Source organism: Varanus komodoensis, unplaced genomic scaffold, assembly GCF_004798865.1.
Source record: "Varanus komodoensis strain SLA01 unplaced genomic scaffold, ASM479886v1 scaffold9, whole genome shotgun sequence".
In the NCBI taxonomy this organism is placed as follows: domain Eukaryota; kingdom Metazoa; phylum Chordata; class Lepidosauria; order Squamata; family Varanidae; genus Varanus; species Varanus komodoensis.
Window position 1 is genome coordinate 28,920,121 of NW_025336598.1, and position 20,065 is coordinate 28,940,185.

At 42.8% G+C, this 20,065-nt stretch overlaps 1 protein-coding gene across 1 annotated transcript in view; it reads left to right on the forward strand.

Moving 5' to 3' along the window:
* The window catches only part of LRP2 (LDL receptor related protein 2), a 116,886-nt gene that overhangs the window by 13,371 nt on the left and 83,450 nt on the right, over window positions 1-20,065 (forward strand). Inside the window, exons 8-15 of the mRNA XM_044418345.1 lie at window positions 966-1,168; window positions 2,714-2,854; window positions 5,718-5,921; window positions 8,074-8,266; window positions 9,911-10,036; window positions 12,857-12,987; window positions 13,486-13,623; window positions 14,874-15,155. Of these exons, the coding sequence (XP_044274280.1) occupies window positions 966-1,168; window positions 2,714-2,854; window positions 5,718-5,921; window positions 8,074-8,266; window positions 9,911-10,036; window positions 12,857-12,987; window positions 13,486-13,623; window positions 14,874-15,155 (1,418 nt within the window). The remainder of the gene's footprint in view (window positions 1-965; window positions 1,169-2,713; window positions 2,855-5,717; window positions 5,922-8,073; window positions 8,267-9,910; window positions 10,037-12,856; window positions 12,988-13,485; window positions 13,624-14,873; window positions 15,156-20,065) is intronic.

The following is a 20,065-nucleotide window of genomic DNA, read 5'->3' on the forward strand; positions in this document are numbered from 1 at the left end:
ACCGCCTTACATGGCGACCTCGGGTCGCACGCAGGGATTTCAGAAAACTTTTGGCCCCGGTCCCGAACCCCCCCCCCCCCCCCGGGCATGATCCTGGCCATCCCCCCCCCCCGAGCATGTTCGCACTCGTGCATGGAAGATGGATTCGATTGCAACCGTCACCTGATGTGGAGTTCATGACCTGAGGCAAAATTTTTCTGAAATTTATGTTTGTGACCCGATTTGGTCATGAACTGGGGTTCGTGAGCCGAGGAATCACAGTACTTTTATTTACAAGTGAAGGCTTCTATAAAATGTTGCTGCTATCTTTGTTTTGCTTTGTAATCTGGAGTTTTCAGTGCCATTTCCACCATTAGTGAGCCAAGAATGCCAATAGAATAATCTTTCTCCAAGATAAAAAAGCTGTTACTCATTGGAAGAAGGTAAAAATGTGTAGCATTCTTTCAGGAAAGCAACACTTGTTTGTTAAGTGTATGGTAAAAGGAACGATTTAGTAGATATAACATATCCTGATAAATACAATTTTCAGGTTTAGTACCAGTCCATTTGGATGTACCAGAATAGCTTTTCTTCTGACATGTAGCCTTGCTTTATGGTTAATGCTAGAATCAATTACAAAGTTTAAAAAATTAAATTGCTTTTGTTGGTTTGAGCCTTTTATTTTTCACCATACTTTAACATAACTTTTACTATGTTTTCTTATGTTACATTACATAACTTTTAACAAAAATGTAAGTATATGTCTTGCCTTTCTGCAAACCTTCTTTAAACCTTTGTCCTTGATACCTCATCCAGGTATCCTTCCTTTTTAATGTTTGTTTTTTTTTTGTTGATCAGTGTACATAGAACCACTGATAAACCACTTGTGTAGTCTCTTTAATACAGATGAAATGTACTTTATTAATTTGGGGTCTAGAAACCATTGCTTTCAATATTGAAAAATTCCCCCTTTGACTCAAAAACAGGAGAACAATAGCCCATGGAGGATCATTGATTCCACATCCATATGGAATAAGCCTTTTTGAACATAATGTGTATTTTACTGACTGGACAAAGATGGCAGTGATGAAAGCGAATAAATTTGAGGAGTCTAGCCCGCAAGTTATTTATCAATCTTCCTTGCGTCCATATGGAGTGACAATTTATCACCCTCTCAGGCAGCCATATGGTAAGTCCTATGAGAAGCCTCAAAGAGACCACCTCCTTAAACTCACTGAATTAAAATGAGGGGGTACTCTGGAACGCTCTACAGGGTGTTCTGCTATACAAAAGTTGTAATGATTATGTGATGTGAATGGCTAGGCATGGGATGTGCCAATGTGTTGCTCATTTTGGTATTCATTTTTGTCTATTAATTTTTATTGCACATTTCAATAAAACTGAAACAAAAGCTTAAAGGATTAGGGGAAACTGTGATTAATGTTTTAATTAATTGAATACAATCTAGTAGATATAAAGGAATCCTTTCAGAGAGATGGTTTATATTGGAGAAGGTACTCTGGAAATTGGGGAGCAACACAGGAGAGAATGCACATGTAGCAGCTTTGACTGAGGGAAGAGTGAATGGACCTTGTGTTGATCAAGAGAAGTTCCCTGGTTTAATGTCTTGTGCAAACTTGGCTTCTGTCACAAGCACTGGCATCTCTGGCATCATCTCTCATTTATTTGAGGCACAGATAGATCGAAGATTAATTCTAGGTTCCCTTTTTCCAGGGGATCATTGCTTTAAACCTGGCAGTGGTTATCATGCTTTCAGGAGGTCATTGTGTGCAGTACTGCATACATGGTGCACTCCTTCACAAAAGGATTTCTTTAGAGCAGTACATGGACAAGGGTCAGTGATCATGGGAGCCAGAGTGTAGATCATGTAGTCTAGAGTGTAGACAACAGGAGTCAATGCTTTGTAACTTAGCCAGTCAATGAAATATACATTGTCACTAACTTGAGGTATCTGTAATCTCCCTAAATAGAATAACATCCAAAAATGGTTGACATTTTTAAAAATAATTTTTATATACGAACCATTTTGTAGTTTTTTGATGACTATCCTACCTACTCTTAAGGGTTGAGGAACTATTTCTATGTTGGCTAGAGCAGAGTGATGGTTTTACAACTTTGTGCAGTGTGAGATAGTTACGCTGTGGGCATGAAGTGTATTGGTGATCCAGCCAGTTAAGTAATTTAGCCCTTACTGTTTTAAGCTGGCTTGACTTTCTCTTTGGGATCAATGAAAGAGAAATATATTTGGCATATAATAAAGGTGAGCACCAACAGTCCTAAGTGAAATTTGTGAAATTAAAAACAGTGCTTGCAACCCTGGCCTAATTTTGAAAGACTTCTGCAAGCATTTGGTTCAAACTCAAGGAAAGAGAGATCTGCCCTGTTCCTGGGGCAGGGACAAGGGAGAAAAGAGCAGAAGATAAGGCATATAACATATAGAAAAATAAAATAGCTTGGGCATGAAAAAAAATGCAGACCACACTCTGAAGACTACAATGTACCAAGTAAATCTTGAACTGTTCTAAAATTCAGATGGACTGAATGAGAGTTGAAAATGCTAACTGTTTTTGAAGTGAAACACAACAACTTTTACAATTAGAACAGTTGCCATTTGCACTTGTTCTGTGTGGAGTTAGATGAAAAGTGCTGATGAAATTAAAAACAGGGAGTTAAAATATGATATTAGTAAGCTTGTTATTTATTTATTTTTCAGTAAGAAACCCTTGTGGTGGTAATAATGGTGGGTGTGAGCAAATCTGTGTCCTCAGCCACAAAACAGACAATGATGGTCTTGGCTATCGTTGCAAATGCATGCTGGGGTTCGACTTGCACCCAGATGGGCGACACTGCATCGGTAAGGACTCATTTTATCTCTTGGTTGCGCTTTCTCCTTAGTTTCACTACATACATGCTTTTCTGCTGCTCTGCAGTGCTATGGGAAGCCACAAAATGCATGTGGAACCATCCCATCGCACTGTATGGGTGATGTGCATGTTCTCTTCAGTCCCCAGAAGGGCTCTGTGTGGTGGAAGCTGTAACCACAGCTACCGTCACATCGGCCACCCATACATGCAGCCTATTCTAGGTTCCAAGCTTGGGTCCAATGTGTATTGATTGATTGATTTATTAAAAGCTTTTTTAACCTGTCCACTACAAACATCTTGGAGACGGTGTACAAAAATGAGTAGAATGAAGCAATCACTACAGCATCTGACAATAGATATACTAAAACCCCAGTTAAAATCAATTAAACATTAAAATAGTGGGAAAATAAAAAGGGTTTTGCCTGATGCTGAAAAGAATACAACGTCAGCACCAGGTGAACCTCTCAGGGGAGCGTGTTCCATAGTCGGGCCGCCACCATGGAGATGGCTCTCCTCCAGGTACTCACCCTTTTAATCTCCTTCAAGGATGGCTCCTGGAGCAGGACCTCTGCTTCAGTTCTCAAGGGACAGGAGGGTGTGTATGTGTGTACACACACACACACACACACACACACACACACACACACACACAGAGTATCTAGTACATTAACAGTCATGCCTCTTCCTTTAGATGTTAACCATGAGACACACAGCACTCTGGAAATCTCTCTCATGTACAAAGGTGTACAGTATAATTGTGCAACTGGCCTCATGTTGGGCTTTAGGAGTACAGTATAATGTATACACAGTCCCTTGTGGCAATATTATATAATAGGCCATACAGAATTCCTATCTGGACTGACCTAGTGAGCATATTCTCTTAAATAGTAAAAATGAGACCATCTATGGTGGCGGTATCAACTTAGGGGTACATGGAAATTTGCATGAGTATGAAGAATCCTTCAGGGGAAAATTCTTTAGGGTCAAAAATTCTCAAAGCAGCCCAAGGAGGAATGAGTATACTTGGCATGGAATACTGACTGTCAGTGGGAGGAGAGGATAGAAAACCAGGATGGTAATGGAATAAAATATCGTGGAAGAAATCATGTCTGATTGGCTGGAACCCAGAACAAGAGCACCATGCTGCAAAATCTTGCTGCAGGTTCCACTCTTTAGCTCCGTTTGCCAACAAGCTTTCATTGGCAGATTCCTTTATGTTTTGTTGTTGTGCTGCATAGGGTAGGGTGGGAGGATCGTTTTGTTCAAGCACACAGTCAGAAGCTAAAATCTATACAAGACTGTCAATCTACTGTTTCTACCTTCAGTTTTGTTGGAGAATGGAGATCTGAATTCCCTTTTTCTGCTTTTCTGCTACATAGCCTCCAAGTGGTAATGTGCTTTTCTTTTGCTTTCATGAACTGCACATTGCACAAGCAGGAAAGAACTTTTCTTTTGCTTTCATGAATAATCATTTCCCCTGCACTAAATGCCCACTACAAAAGTGTTCTTTAGAAAGAGAAACAAAACTGGAGAGTCACAATGTCATCTAAATAACTCTTAAACAACTGTGAGTAAGACATTATATGCATTCAATAAATAGCTCATGTAGAAAGTTCCTAATCTCACGTTTCAAAGATGATACCTATTACTGTGGAGTAACTGGATAAGTATTATCCTGTTCCATTGGATAATTTTATTTGTACAAGAATTGTAATCTCTCAAATAATTTTGCTCAATACAAGACGATCAGAAGATTTTACGGAATATACAGTGGTATCTTGGCTCACGAACATAATCTGTTCCAGGACTCTGGTCATGACCCAAATTGGTTGTGAGCCAAGTTACATTTCCCCATAAGGTTCAATGTAAAGAAGCTTAATCTGTTCTGTAACCATTTTTTTTAAATCAGAAAAATGTGAAGCAAAGTGACGACAACAAAGATTGCGGCCATCTCCCCCTCCCCACCCCGAGCACAAGTGCGGCTATCTCTCTGCCTCCCCCAGACCGACCGAGATCGCGTTTGTCATCCCTGCACACATCCGTCTTCCCGGCACGCTGGGGAGGGGGAGAGACGGGTGTGATCGCGGGCACACTGGTGGAGAGAGAGACGGGTGCAAACGGGGTGCGCTGGGGGGGGTGGAGACGGGCGTGATAGTGCTGGCAGGGGGTGGAGATGGCCGAGATCGTGGTTGCGCTCCTGCAGGAAAGCTGGGCGCAGTCACGGGCGCGCTGCTACAGGAAAGGCGGGTGCAATCTCGTCCATATCCCCCCCTGCCCCCAGAACAATCGTGGCCATCTCCCTACTCGGGGGGGGCGGGGGGGAGATGGCTGTGATCTTGGTCACCACCCAATGTGGTGTTCGCGACCCGCATCAATATTTTCATGAAATTTTTGTTCGCGACCCAATTTGGTTGTGAACCAAGGTGTTCGTGAGCCAAGGTACTACTGTACAGTTCAGTAAAATCAGATTTTTTAGAGGATTTTTAGGGATTGTGGTTGGGTTCTGCTGTCACCTATAGAAAACAAAATTCCATGGCTGGAGGTAACCTTTATCACATTTATGTCCCACCTTTCTTTCATTTTGGAATTCATTGTAATAGTAAATACATTTTTCAGGGCATCTCCCATCTAGCAGACACGCATGCGTTCAGACCTGACTTGTCTTAAGTTTCTGTACAATATATGATGCATTCTAATCTTTGTATCTTTTATCAGTATTGTGTTTTTGAATGGATCACAACTATTCTCATCTTCTCTCAGTTAATTTTGCATGCTAATTTTAAAATGTATTATTTTAAGTTCATTAGGGTCATAGTGCAAGTAAATGCTTATTTTTGCTCTTTTCTCCTGTAGCTGTGCAACAGTTTTTGCTATTCTCATCACAGCTAGCTGTGCGTGGAATCCCATTCAACCTTTCCACCCAGGAAGATGTGATCATTCCTGTGACAGGGAGCCCTTCTTACTTTGTTGGAATTGACTTCTATGCACAGGAGGACACCATCTTCTATTCAGATACCACAAAGGACATTATTTATAAGCAAAAAACAGACGGGACAGGTAAGACATAAATCTCTTCAGTTTTAATTTCTTGATTTATCTATCTTAGTATCTCTTCAACTGATGTGGAAAAATGATGATAATCGATATATAATTACCATGTAGCACTGATTGCTTGTGTGCACTGCCTGATCATTCCTACTGTAAGTGGAAGTGGCCTACTTTGATGTGTGAACGTTTTGTTTCTTCCCAGAGAATCCAGAGATATAGGCCAAGAATATGACTTATAATTCTGGTTCATCCATGGAAAGACAAGTCATTGGTCCTAGTTCTTACATCACAGTAAGCAAAGCACAGACAGAAAACATCTGGTTTGTTTACCAGACATTGTTTGTTTGCTCAGTGTCTCCACATTATTGTTACATGAGAACCAGGCTGATACTTGGCAATTGTTGAAAGTATCCACTTCTCTGCTGGATAACCAAAGGGAGGAGAAGCAGCAGCAATTTCTCAGTAATTTAGGAAGGCACTCTGAGAAACTCCACTGCAATTAGTTTGTTATCTTCACATATGAAGGTGCCATATTCAGAATCGGACAATTAGCACAACTGCTGAGGACTGTGACATGAGGTCTTTCTCAACCTTGCAAAATCAATTCCTTTTAACAGAACAGAGATGGGGGAAAACATTTGCAGAGTAAACAAAGAATCAACATCATATTTGCAGAGTAATTCCTGTCCCGTTTTACTTATACAATACTTTGAGAGCATCAATAAGGATTATTTAGTAGACATTGTTTGCATTGGCATCCAAAAGAAATTTGATAAAGTCATGGAATAAAAAGGGAGGTCCTCTTATGGATCAGTTAAATAATAGCTAGTTAGAAAATAGAAAGCAGAGAGTAGGAATAAATGATAATTTCTCCTAATGGAGCGATGTAAAGAGTAGGGTCCCCCAGGGATCTGACTGAGGACCAGTGCTTTTAACTTAATGCATAAATGATCTGGAATTAGGAGTGAGCAGTGGGGTCACATTTGCTGAGGGTAGCAAACTGTTCAGGGTGGTTGAAACCAACAGGGATTGTGAAGAACACCAAAATGGTAAATGTGGTTCACCCTAAGCCTATGTAAAGTAATATATGCTAGGGCACAAATTCAGCTTCAAATATAAGCTGATGATATCTGAGCTGGCAGTGAGTGACTAAGGAAGCTATTTTTGAGATATGGTAGGCAGCCCAAGCTGAAAAAGTTGATCCAATGCATGACTGCTGTGAAATTGGCAAACTCCACATTAGGTATCATTAGGAAAGGCACTGAAAGTAAAATTTCCAATGTCAAATTGTCCTTATAAAGATCTATGGTGGAACCACACACAGAATAGTGGGTACAATTCTGGTCACCACGCCAAGAAAGAGAATATTGTAAAGTTGCAAAAAGGGCAACCGAAATTATCAAGGTGTTGGAGCAACTCCTCTGTGAGGAAAGGTTACAACAGCTGAGATGGTTTAGGTTAGGAAAAAGACGAGACTTGGTAGAGCAGCATACAGTTATACATGGAAAGTAGAGAGGAAAGCATTTTCATTCTTCTTTTATAAAGCTACAACCCAGGGTCATCCCATGAAGCTGATTTGTGGGAGATTTTGGACAGATTAAAGGAAGTGCTTCTTTACAAAGCACACAGTTAAACTCTGGAAGTTACTTCCATAAGATATAGTGATGGCCACCAGTTTGGATGGCTTTAAAAGGAGATTGAAATATTTGTAGAGGAGAAAGCTAAGAATAACTACTAGTTCTGATGGCTCCTAAATCAGAGGCAGTCCACATTATTACGTACCTGTTGTGGAGGAACTTGTATAGGAGGGTGCAACTGCTTGTGGAAACATGTGGATGGGTGATTGGACATTGAATGAACAGAATTCTGGACTAGGTGGGCCTTATTCTACCCCAGCAGGGCTTTCCGTATGTTCTTGGAAAATGACAGGGGCAAGACCTGGGACCTTCTGCACTCAGAATGTGCTTGCAGTTGCTGAGCCACTGCCTGTCTTCATGGGCTCCTCTGGTACAGGAGGAGTGGTTAAATTGCCACACATTTTAATATGTTAGGCTTAAATTTAAAAAAGTGAGGAAGTAACCAGTTCTGTTTTTGACATATACTTTATGAAAAAGTATCCCATTCCTTGTTTGGTATATTTTTATCTATTTTGAAATACCAGGCAGGGAAATTCTTGCATCCAACAGAGTGGAAGGAGTTGAAGACTTGGCTTTTGACTGGATTTCAAAGAATATCTACTGGACAGACCCTCGATATAGAAGCATTAGTGTGATGAGGCTGGCTGACCGATCAAGAAGAGCCATTGTCCAGAATCTGAATAACCCTCGTTCAATAGTGGTTCATCCTGTTATTGGGTAAGTCTGAGCTGAACTGCGTGTTCCAAAATGTCACATGATACACCCTTCCTGCAGTGCTTCCTATGTAGAGTATAAGAGGAGGATCTCTGTGTCTGTGTAAGGATGTAATGCTATGTGCTAGTGCTTTATATGTTTTTAAAAATATGCATGTATATTTAGATATGTGATTCTCTTCCTGCTTTTTGAAGTTCCAAGGCAGTGATACAATACAATATTCTGAATCGGCATGCATGTAATTACTTATTATATTTCTATTCTACTCTTTTTCCTCCCAATAAACACAAGGTGGTTTACAAAATTCTCCTCCTCTCATTCTTGTTTTCTCAACAGCCACCATGTGAGGTAGGCTGAGCTGAGCGTCTGTGTCTGGCCCAAAGTCACCCAGTGAGCTCCATGACTGTGTGGTGACTAGAATCCAGAGTCCCAGTCTGGTGCTCTTAGCCACTATACCATACTGGCTCTCAATCTCAAACCTGCCTTAAAACAAAAAAGGATTTTGTATTTTTGGTATGTCCTGAAATGTTCAGTTGGAGAGCCTCTTTTCCTATCTGAAATGTTTTACTTGATTCAAGCTTTTCTCCCCCTTCCCCTGGCACCAATTACAACATCCAGAGCAAAACACAGGGTGGTACAAAATCAACACAAAACAGGTATTCAGGAGAATTATCTATAAAAAGCAAGAAATGTTTGTTCTTTGGGGGGCATTCGGTGGGGGATTGGAGAATAGTTAATTGCAGCCCAAGAGTAACTGTTATCAGTACAGTGTTATCTGCCCAAAAAGCTTCTTTTGAAGAGTGTTCAAGCATGTCTTGCGTACTCAGTTTCCAGCATTCAGTTCTAAGGGACAAATTCTAAGCTGGTGCTTCTGCCCTGTAGAGGAAAAATAAGTAATTTCAGAATGTGATTCAAGTGCAGGTGGTATTACCATGGTTTATACACAAGTGGCATTGAGGATCTCTTCTGAGCAGGAGGTTGATAGGTGTCAATTCCCATCCACTCTGGGCTAAGAGTCTAATGAAAACTCCCTTTTTAATGTTGTACAACCTTGATTTTTCTATGGAAGATATTTCTTTCTATGTCCGTTGTGTGTTTTCCTTACTTACTATTAAGAATTTAGTAACAGAAAACAATAAATACCTTGTTTATTGGTATTTATATGGGATGGAGAGTGAAGGCTCATGTTTGCAGAAAAATGACTTTATGTTGTACAATTGCTATGATTTTTAAATTAACATAATACCTTTATTTAGTGACAATTAATCAATTTTATTAAATTCTTAAGGAGAGTTGTGAAGGAATATGGTTCCTGCTATTTGAAGGCATTGTATTTATATATTTAGGGTTCAGTTCTATTAATGTCCATCTGACAAAGATAAAAAAATGAAAAAAACAAGATAACCATTTAATAAATATGGTCAGAGGATGATCAAAAGCATGAAGAATACATTGTTATGCCTAAAATCTCTAGACTAAGTTTGTGACAATGCTCCCCCTCTGCAAATACACATCAAAATGGCATTAAATAACAACTTTTGATTTGGGTATTGGGCAATTTACATTAATGGCACTTTGGAACTTGGGAGCATAATACTAGCATTTTGATCATTTATCCTTTCAGTGTATTTTCTTTTTACTTTTCAGATACATATTTTGGACAGACTGGTTCCGCCCTGCTAAGATTGTGAGAGCTTGGAGCGATGGATCCCACGCCTTACCAATTGTAAACACCACACTTGGTTGGCCCAATGGCTTGGCCATTGATTGGAGGTTAGAAAGAAAATCAAAATGAGCAGTTTTCCAGTAGATGTTCAACTATCAGAGGATATGCAGGAATATTTTCATACTACAGCAAATGCAACAAGACATGTATTGGTTCCATCAGAATGCTAATCATTTTCTTCTAAGGATTTCATTATTTTAGGTTTTTCCCTTTCAGATTTAAAGATCCTCTGAAATACAATTCTGAAAAATGGTTTATATTTGTAATTAGGACTAAGTTTCAAATGTGGGAGCGAGGGTGATATTTCCTTGAACCCTTCATCAACTGCAAAATCACTTCCTTTCAGTGGTATCTTTCCCAAGGGGTGCTGTAAAAGCAGAGCAAAAGTGTTCTCCAACTTGACCTGAAGGCGGTGGTAATCCATAAAGCATAACCCTCACTCTGATGGACTTTGTGGCATTATTATGTACAGTGCCTCACAATATTTCGCCTCCTTTGATTTTTCCACATTTTGCTGTGTTACAACTTGGAACAAAAATGGATTCCATTCACCACTTTAAAGCACATAAGGCACTGAACCCTGAGAAGGTGCAAAATATGCTTGCTGTAGCACAAAAAGTGTGTGAAATATGTATGTGAAAACAAAGTATGTGAAAATAAGCTGGCAATTGTAGGTTGCAAAAGTATTCCTTTCCTCTGCTATGACATGCCAAAATAAGCTCTGGTGTAACTACTGCCTCAGTGGAATGGAGTCCACTAATGGGAAATTCTATTGCCACATGGTACCAGAAGTACCTATTTCTGGGAGACCTCAAAGTTTGTTGGAGAACAAATCTTAAAAAAAATCTTCACGAAGACAGAGGGCTACCAAACCAACTCTGGGATAAAGTTGTGTAGAAGCTCCAGAATTGTGTTATTAAAAACATTTCCTAAACTTTGCACATCCCTGGAGCACTGTTAAATCTGGAATTGCAAAATGGAAAGAATATGGCACGACTGTGACTCTGCCTAGAGAAAACTGTCCATCAGAACTCAGCGACTGGGTAAGGAGGGCATTAGTCCGAGAAGCAGCCAAAAGATCAGCAGTGACTCTGAAGGAATCACAGAGATCCACAGCTGAGATGGAGAAAGTGTCTGGGGCAACTATCTCTGGAACACTTCACAAAGCTGGGCTTTATTAAAGAGTGTGGAGAATAAAGCCATTGCTGGTTGTTAGAGTGTGGCTCTGGTAACATGTAAGATCAGGGTTTTAATCCCAACTCATCTATGAAGCTCACTGGGTGACTCAGGGCCAGTCACAAATTCTGTGTACCCTACCTCACAGGGTTTTTGCTATGACTGTCAATTGAGTTATGTAATAGAGTTCTTCACAAGAGGAAGAAGGGTGAGATATAAATGCTGTGCAATGATAAAATAATAGGAGTAGTAACTTTTAACTTTTGTTTGGACAGTTAACAAAAGTTAAAATTAGAGGGCCTTGGCTGTTGGATGGTATAAAAAGGAATGAATGCCCATTTGTAATATGCAAAAAGGCATGTAGAAGGCACAACAAATGTGGGGAAAGATTCTCTAGTCAGGTAAGATGATAATTGAACTTTCTGGATTTATTGGAGAATGCTCTGTGTGACTCAAAGTCAACAGTGCTCATTGCCTTGTGAAGTTCATTTCCCTGGGGAAACATATTGATGCTAGCATAATGTTGCGGTGGTGCAAGGACTGGGAAACAGGTCAGCATTGAGGGCAAAATGGACAGAAACATACAGAGCAATTCTAGAGCAAAACCTGTTTCTATCTGCTAGGGACCTGAACCTAGGCAGAGGTTCACCAACCAGCAGGACAATGTAAACACACAGCCAAAGTAACACTGGAGAGGTTTAAAACAAAAATGCTTTAGAACAACGTTCAATCTGATTGAGTATCTGTGGCAAGACTTGAGTGTTTCTGTTTACTAATGGTCTCCATCCAACCTGACAGAGCTGGAGCAATTTTACCAGGAAGAATAGGCAAACATTGGAGGATCCAGATGTGCAAAGCTGATAGAGACTTACCCAGAAGACTCACACCTGTGATTTGTGCCAAATTTGCTTCTAGTATTGTCTAGGAGTTCTGACTCGGCAGCGAGAATACTTATGCAACCAACATTCACAGCATTAAGTACTCTGCGAAACTCAAATACTTTGGCCACCTAATGAGAAGGAAGGACACACTGAAGAAGACCCTTATGCTGGGAACAATTGATGGCAAAAGAAGGGGACGGCAGTGGATGAGGTGGCTAGATGAAGTCACTGAAGCAGTTGGTGTGAACTTTGGTGGACTCTGGGGGATGGTGGAGGATAGGAGAGCATGGAGGAATGTTGTCCATGGGGTCATGATGGGTTGGACACGACTTTGCTAAACAACAACAACATATATCAAGTGGTAGCAATCCCAATTAATCCCATTTCATTGCCAGGTTGTAACACAACAAACATGGAAAAAGTCAAAATAGGCAAGTACCCCTGCAAGGTTCTGTAACTGGTTAGTCTTTTAGGAACATGATTTCACTTACATCATGTGGACCACTTCCTAGGAAAAAGACTACTTTGAAAGAAAGAAGCCCTCCGCAACTGATATATCACCTTGTGTCCACATGATTTGGGAGTTACAAAACACCTTGGGAGTTACAAAACATTGCATCTCCTCCAAAATACTAGTTTCATACCAGCTGATCACCAGAGAATGTTTGGTACAGCTCTAATAGAGTCTGTGCTTTCTGAACTTCCACCAGAGGTTGGATGGTAATGTTCTTCAGTGCAAAGCCTCAATTGGTTGCTGCTGCAAGTAACTACCTGTAAATATTTGAATAAAACTTTATCATTTTTTCCCAGTTCCTTGAGGCTTTATTGGGTGGATGCCTTCTTTGATAAAATTGAGCACAGTACCTTTGATGGGCTTGATAGGAAATCACTTGAACGCATTAATCAGATGACACATCCATTTGGTCTCACTATCTTTGGAGGTGAGTATGTAATGTAAAGAAATAGTCACAGTGTCACTACAGCTCTCACTTTGGCCATTTTCTGCCTGGGTTTAGACATGTCTTTTAAAACTGTGAATACAGAAAATTAAACTTGGGGAGCAGTTCAGAAATCCCATGTAATATACTCATTGCATGTCCTCAAGGATTTTCAGGGGCATCACCAAACAAGAAGACTTTATACTTAAGAGCACTGCTGGATCAGATCAGGGATCCATCTAATCTAGCATTCTGTTCTCGCAGTGGTCAACCAGCTGCCCAAAGGAACCCACAAACAGGAGATGAGCGCAGCAGCACTCCTCTGCCCTAGTTCCCAAGAAACTGGTGTGCATAGGCTGGAGGTAGCATATAGCCGTCAGAACTGGTAGCTGTGGATAGCCTTGTCCCCCAGGAATCCAGTTGGCTCAGGGATATTGGCACTTTTTTGTTCATGTAGAATAATGACCCCTGAAAAAAGTTCTTTTTGGGGTGGGGTTTTAGGTTATGCATACTTTACTGATTGGAGGCTTGGTGGAATAGTTCGAGTTCGGAAGTCTGATGGAGGAGAAATGACTATTATCAGGAGAGGAATCAGTAACATCATGCATGTGAAAGCATATAACGCTCATTCTCAAATAGGTAAGCTTACCTATTTTATTTACACAAGTATGTATAAGCAGGTTTGTAATCTGTCAAGTAAACACTTGTTACTAGACAGATTGAAAGCCATAAATAAGTAAATGAGTAAATGTATATTGAAGGATCCGGTTTAGGAGACACTTGTAATTCCATTTTCAAGTATATGCACACTTTGAGGGCTGTTTGGTATGATAGTGAGGAAGTGTATATTTCTGTGCCTCACACAATCAATACTGCTACAGTTCAATTGTCTGTAGAAGAATTGCTCTGCATGTAATTGTGAATGAGAACTGCTAAATATACTGCTACAAATGCATGAGTGCAATAAAGCAATAAAATGGGATACTGTGGGTGGTATCTGATTAAGTCCCTCCGCTGGTGGAACTGTTTCCATTACTGGAATGGGGAGGGAGGTATTTTCCCTCCCCACTGCAGCCCCTTCTTCATCCTCAAACTGCTCCACAGAGTTAGGAGACACTTTGAGCAGCTTCACTGGAGCCATACAGGGTATGGTGAAGGAAGGAGGAGAGGGTGGGAAAGTCCTGCCATAGGACTCAAATTCTGCTCATGTGAAGGTGGGCTTCGTCCTAAGTATGAGCCTATCTTTCCTATTTCTGTACTATCGGCCTTGGGGGAAATGGGATTTCAGTGGTAGTGTTCAAAGGGTCAGAAGTGTTAGAGCAGTGATAGGTGTTCTTTCATCTGTGATTCATTTTTCATGTCTGCTTATAGCACTCTATAATCTTCTAGACAGGTTATGGGGAGGTACTTGAGTAAGGTGGTTGGGAGAGAAGACACTTGTAGAGGGTTGCAATAGATAATGTGGGATTGATTTAGTCCTTAAATTCACATTATTCAACTAAAGCAAGGAAGTACATTAAAGTCTAGTAATGTGGCTTGAATAACTTTTGTGAGATAATGCTAATCTTTTTGAAAGCAGTTCATCCAAATGTTAGTCTCTGAATCCCATTAATTTCAGTGGGAGAGAATGGCAGCAGAATCAGAATAAGTGCCATGGGTTTCAGTGGCATTTACTTCCAGATAAATGTTTGCAGCATTACATAGGCACATCCTTCTCTCTCCTTCAGGTCAGCTTAAATTATTTAACTTGGGCAGGATTGTGCCCATAGTTTTCATTTTGTCTTTTCTAGCTTCTAATAAGGCTTTATCAAGAAGGTTGTTTGAATTGTTTCCATGGTCTAACAAATGTAAACGTGTGTGTATATATAACTTTCATGATATTTTTGAAGGTACTAACTTCTGTAACAGAGCAACAAATCCCAATGGAGACTGTAGCCACTTCTGCTTTCCAGTACCCAATTTTCAGAGAGTTTGTGGCTGCCCCTACGGAATGAAGCTGAGTTCTAATCAACTGACCTGTGTGGAAGATCCATCCAATGAGCCCCCCACTTTACAGTGTGGTTCATACTCCTTTTCCTGTGGTAATGGAAGGTGTGTACCCAGGGTCTATCGTTGTGATGGTGTGGATGATTGCCATGACAACAGCGATGAACAAAACTGTGGTTCCCTAAGTAAGTAGCATTTGCATGGCAGAAAATGGCATCTTTTTTGTTTTATGGATAGAAATAGATCTTTAATTGCATTGTATATGCTTGCATGGAAGCACTGGAATTCTTACATTGTAAAAAAATAGCAAAAATAACAGTATCAACCTACAGTGGGCTTTTATGGGCATTCATGGGGCCAAGGTAAAGGATTCCAAGGTATCTTACACAAATATTCTTCGTCGTGGCCTCTGTGCATCACACATATGGGTGCTGCGCCTGTGCAATGCCTAGGCTGGAAGATTAGAAAGCTAACAGTTTTTGGCGGGAAACTCTGCTCCCCTCCCCCTCCATAGTATATATAGAATGGAGTGACCGCAATTTTCTTCTGTCTTTGCGACCGCCGTTCACTGTGCCTCGTGCCTGTTCGTCTCTCGCATTGATCTTTGCTCTTTTTGTTCGTTTTTCTCATAGTTCTCTATATATCTCCTTATATCTCCTTACATTCCAAGTTTTTCTCTTCCCTGTTATGAAAACTTTCTTTCTTACTTAAAAAACAAAACAAAACAAAAAACCCAAAAATATTATTACTTTGCCCTCTGCACTATCTTCTCCTTCTCTTTCACGATGGCGCAGCGAGCGGCCTTTCGCAAATGTATTGAGTGCGACTCCAAGATGTCCCCACACGACCTATGCCTTTTCTGCCTCAACAAAGGGCATAGGACCGATAAATGTGGCCATTGCTTGGCCTTCACCAAGCAGGCCAGGAAGAACTGGGAGAATCGTCTCTGCAAACTGCTCTGGGACCAGGCCCTGATGCAGTCAGACCAGCCGGTCTTAAAACCTGGCTCCACTTTGGCCGCGCCACCTCAGCGCTGCGCCTCTGCCACTGCCGCGCCTTCTAAGCGCCCTGTCTCGGCCTCTGCTGCGCCTCCACAGCATCCTTTGGATGAAGGCACTACTTCAGTGGAGGTCCAACGGCTACCTTCTCCCCCAACTAAACAACGGGAGAAGCGTAAGCATACCGGATCCGATAAGTCTTCCGGTCATAGAAAGGTGAGGAAAGACAAGGTGGACAAGCCGACCCACAAAGGAAAAAAACCCGACCACTCCAAGCATCGTGGTTCGGGTTCATCGGGGTTTTCGGTACCGACCTTCACTATTGTACCGACCCCATCGGGACCGGCCCTGCAGTCGGCAAAGCAGGTGACTCTGCTGGGATCCCCCAAGCCAGTTGCTCGGCCTGAGAGCGCGTTGCCCCGAAGACGGGAGGCTCCGCTTCGGGAGTCTATATTGGATGGAGAAATTCGAGATTCCCCACCAAGGGAGCGCTCTCTGACCCCGATGCCTCCAGCCAGACCACCCGCGAAATCCCCTTCTCCGCCTCAGCGCCGAAGCCATTCCGCCGAATGGCAATTTGATGAATGGGACCAACCCAGCTATGGTGGTTTCACAGGTTGGGGTGAATACCACTCGTTCGGCTACTATCCATGGGACCGTCCGTCACCATCGGTCCCGAGGGGGGCACCATCCACGTTGGGCCGTGCACAGAGAAGACACCCAACTTCCCCAGAGACCTCCTCATCCAGTGAGCATTATCGCTACCAAGAAGTTTCGGATGAGTCAGAGGTGGACTCCACATCTCCCGATGTGACCGTTACCTACCAAGGCCCGGGGTCTCCGGATGAGCCCCACATCACCTTCAGAGAGCTCATACCTCTTCTGGTTCGGTCACTGAAGATCGAGGCTCACCATCGCCCCGGTCCCACCACTGATAAATTTTATGACATAGTCAGGGGCAAGCCATCTGCAGCCATCGCTTTGCCCCTTATTACTCCACTTCGCCAGGTGATGGTCCAGCCCTGGGACCAACCGGCTCAGCCACAGGCCATGTCCCGCTGGTACGAGGCCATGTACTGGGTTCGGGACGAGGACATACCGTTCCTTCTACGTCATCCCAAACCGAACTCGGTGGCAGTTGAGTTGTCCCAGGGCAGGGAATCGAGGGGCCATACAGCTCCCTGCGATAAAGAAGGGAGGAAGATCGATATGCTCGCGCGCTGGGTCTGTGCGGCCTCTGGGCTCAGCCTTCGCATATCGAATTATGAAGTGACACTTGCACGCTACCAATACTTCATAATGCAGAAGTTGGAAAACGTCGCTTCCTCCCTTCCGGACCACCAAGCGGAGTTGGCTAGAGTGTTCATAAAGGAGGCAATGCAAGTGGCTATTCAACAGCTCTCCACTGCAAGGCACCATGTGGACACTGACTCTAGGGCCCTGGTCAGTGCCATTTCCCTCCAGTGGCATGCCTGGCTGAGGAATTGCAATTTCCCGGAGGAAATGAAAAGAAGAATAGAAGAGATGCCGTTTGATGGGACCGGGCTCTTCCATGCCAAGACTGATCTCAAACTCAAGTCAATACATGAATTGCGCATGACGTCACGTCACATGGAGCTTCCACACCAGAGGCATAAGTGGTCATGGTCCCGCCTTTCCTACCGTCAACAATTCCAACCTAGGCAGCAATACCAACAAAGACAGCAACGTAGAAGGCAACAGCCGCAACAATGCTTCCCTCAGGGCCGTTGGCGTATCGATACAGAGAAGCGTCAATGCTGACTGGCCCAGCGAACCCTACCATCTCTCCACCTCCCACCTTTCCCTCTCCCTTTTGGGGGCCGGCTCCAAAGCCGACTCCCCATTTGGGAGTCTGTCACATCTGATCGGTGGGTTTTGTTCATCATTCAGCTCGGATACAGAATAGAATTCGACATCGTTCCTCTGTCGAGCCCGATCTGATTTACACCTTGCTCTTCAGTGCTACGAGACAAAGTCTGTCAACGACTTTGTAAAGGAGCAATTCGACAGCTCTCTCGTTCTGAGGGGCTACACAAATTCTATTCGAGATATTTTACAGTCCCAAAACGGGATGATGGTTTCCGTCCTATCCTGGACTTGCAAAATGTTAACAGGGATATCAAACCTAAAATTTTTGGATGACCACCTTACAAAATATCCTTCCGTTGCTGAGGAGAGAGGATTGGTTCGTCTCACTGGACTTAAAGGATGCTTATTTTCATATTTCAATTCATCCTTCTCACAAACGCTTTCTATGTTTCACAGTCGGATCCGATATATTCGAGTTCAATGTCCTGCCATTCGGCTTGGCCACCGCTCCAAGAGTCTTCATGAAGTGCATGGCTCCGGTGTGTGCATACTTATGGCTTCAGGATATCCAAGTATACCCATACCTGGACGATTGGCTTATTGTCTCCCAGGCTAGAGACAGTCTCCTGTCAGCTGTGCACAAAACTTGTGTTTTACTAGATGATTTTGGACTTTGTATTAACCATGAAAAATCGTCCCTTGTTCCTACGCAGGTGATCAATTTTATTGGAGCACGACTCTACTCTAGAGAGGGCATTTCTCCTTCTGAACCGTCGAGACAATCTCTGTACACATATCCATCGGATTCGACAGGACAGGACAGTATAGGCTATTACCATCCAGCGGCTTCTAGGACACATGGCTGCCGCAGTTTCCATCGTTCTGTACACCAGACTCTGACTTCGGCCCCTGCAGCTGTTTTTCAACAAGTCATTTCATCCGCTGTGGGATCCTCCCAGCAAGTTAATCCGGATTCCGCTGTCGATCCTACGTACCATGACCTGGTGGACTGCCCCAGACCATTTGACTATTGGCGTTCCATTCTGGCTGCCTCAACCGACAGTAACCTTATACACCGATGCATCCCTCATCGGATGGGGTGCTGTGTGTGTGGGACTTTGTGTCCAGGGCACTTGGAACCGGCAGGAAGCGAAGAAACACATCAATTTCCTTGAACTTCTGGCGATCTTCAACACTCTCAGATATTTTGAGAATGTCCTTCGACGTCAAGATCACATCTGACAGCATTGCTGCTGTATTTTACATCAACAAACAAGGCGGGACAAGGTCACCTGCTCTGGCTCGTCTCTCGATGAATATTTGGGACTGGTGTATTCTGAGGGACATAATGCTGTTGGTGGTTCACCTAGCGGGAACTGATAGCGAAGAAGCCGATGCGCTGAGCAGACACATGTCGACAACTCACGAGTGGGAGTTGGACCGACACCTTTGTGAACAGCTCTTCCACCTATGGGGATTCCTGGACATGGACTTGTTCGCCACCCAGGAGAACAAGGTTTGCGAACTGTTTTGCTCCAGGGTGGGCATCGGACAAGGGTCAGCAGGTGATGTTCTCATGATTCCATGGAACAACATGACTTTTTACGCTTTTCCCCCAATTCCACTTTTGACGAGAGTTGTCTCGAAGATAGTCCAAGACAACGCTACAGGTATACTAATAACTCCTTGGTGGCCGAGGCAACCGTGGTTCACCACTCTCCTCCGACTGTCAAACAGCATATTTCTTCGTCTCCCAACTATTCCTCATCTGTTAACTCAACAGAACGGGGTGATCCGACACCCGGACTTAACCTCTCTAAAGTTGACGGCTTGGCGCATCCGCTGATTTTTACTACTGACCCGGTACCGACTATATCCTGAGCATCGGAAAACCCAGCTCAAGGAACAGTACACCCGTGTCCTTCCTCGGACCTGACAAGAATTGCTTCGGGACCGATAGTTTTGGATCCAGACATTCAGGCAATTCTTAAATCTACTCTAAGACCGTCAAAGCGTCGCTCTTATGTGGCCAAATGGAGGAGATTCTCATCTTTTGCTGAATGCCATTCCTTTGCTCCTGGACTGGCTTCTGTTGAAAGCATTCTACAATTTCTCTTGGAATTGCATCGTTCAGGACTTAAACCGTCATCTATAAAAGTTTACACAGCTGCCATATCACATTACCGTGGCACTGTACAAGGCTCATCTGTTTTCTCCCAGCCTATGGTTAGGCGCTTCATCAAGGGACTGCAGAACCTTCACCCTTC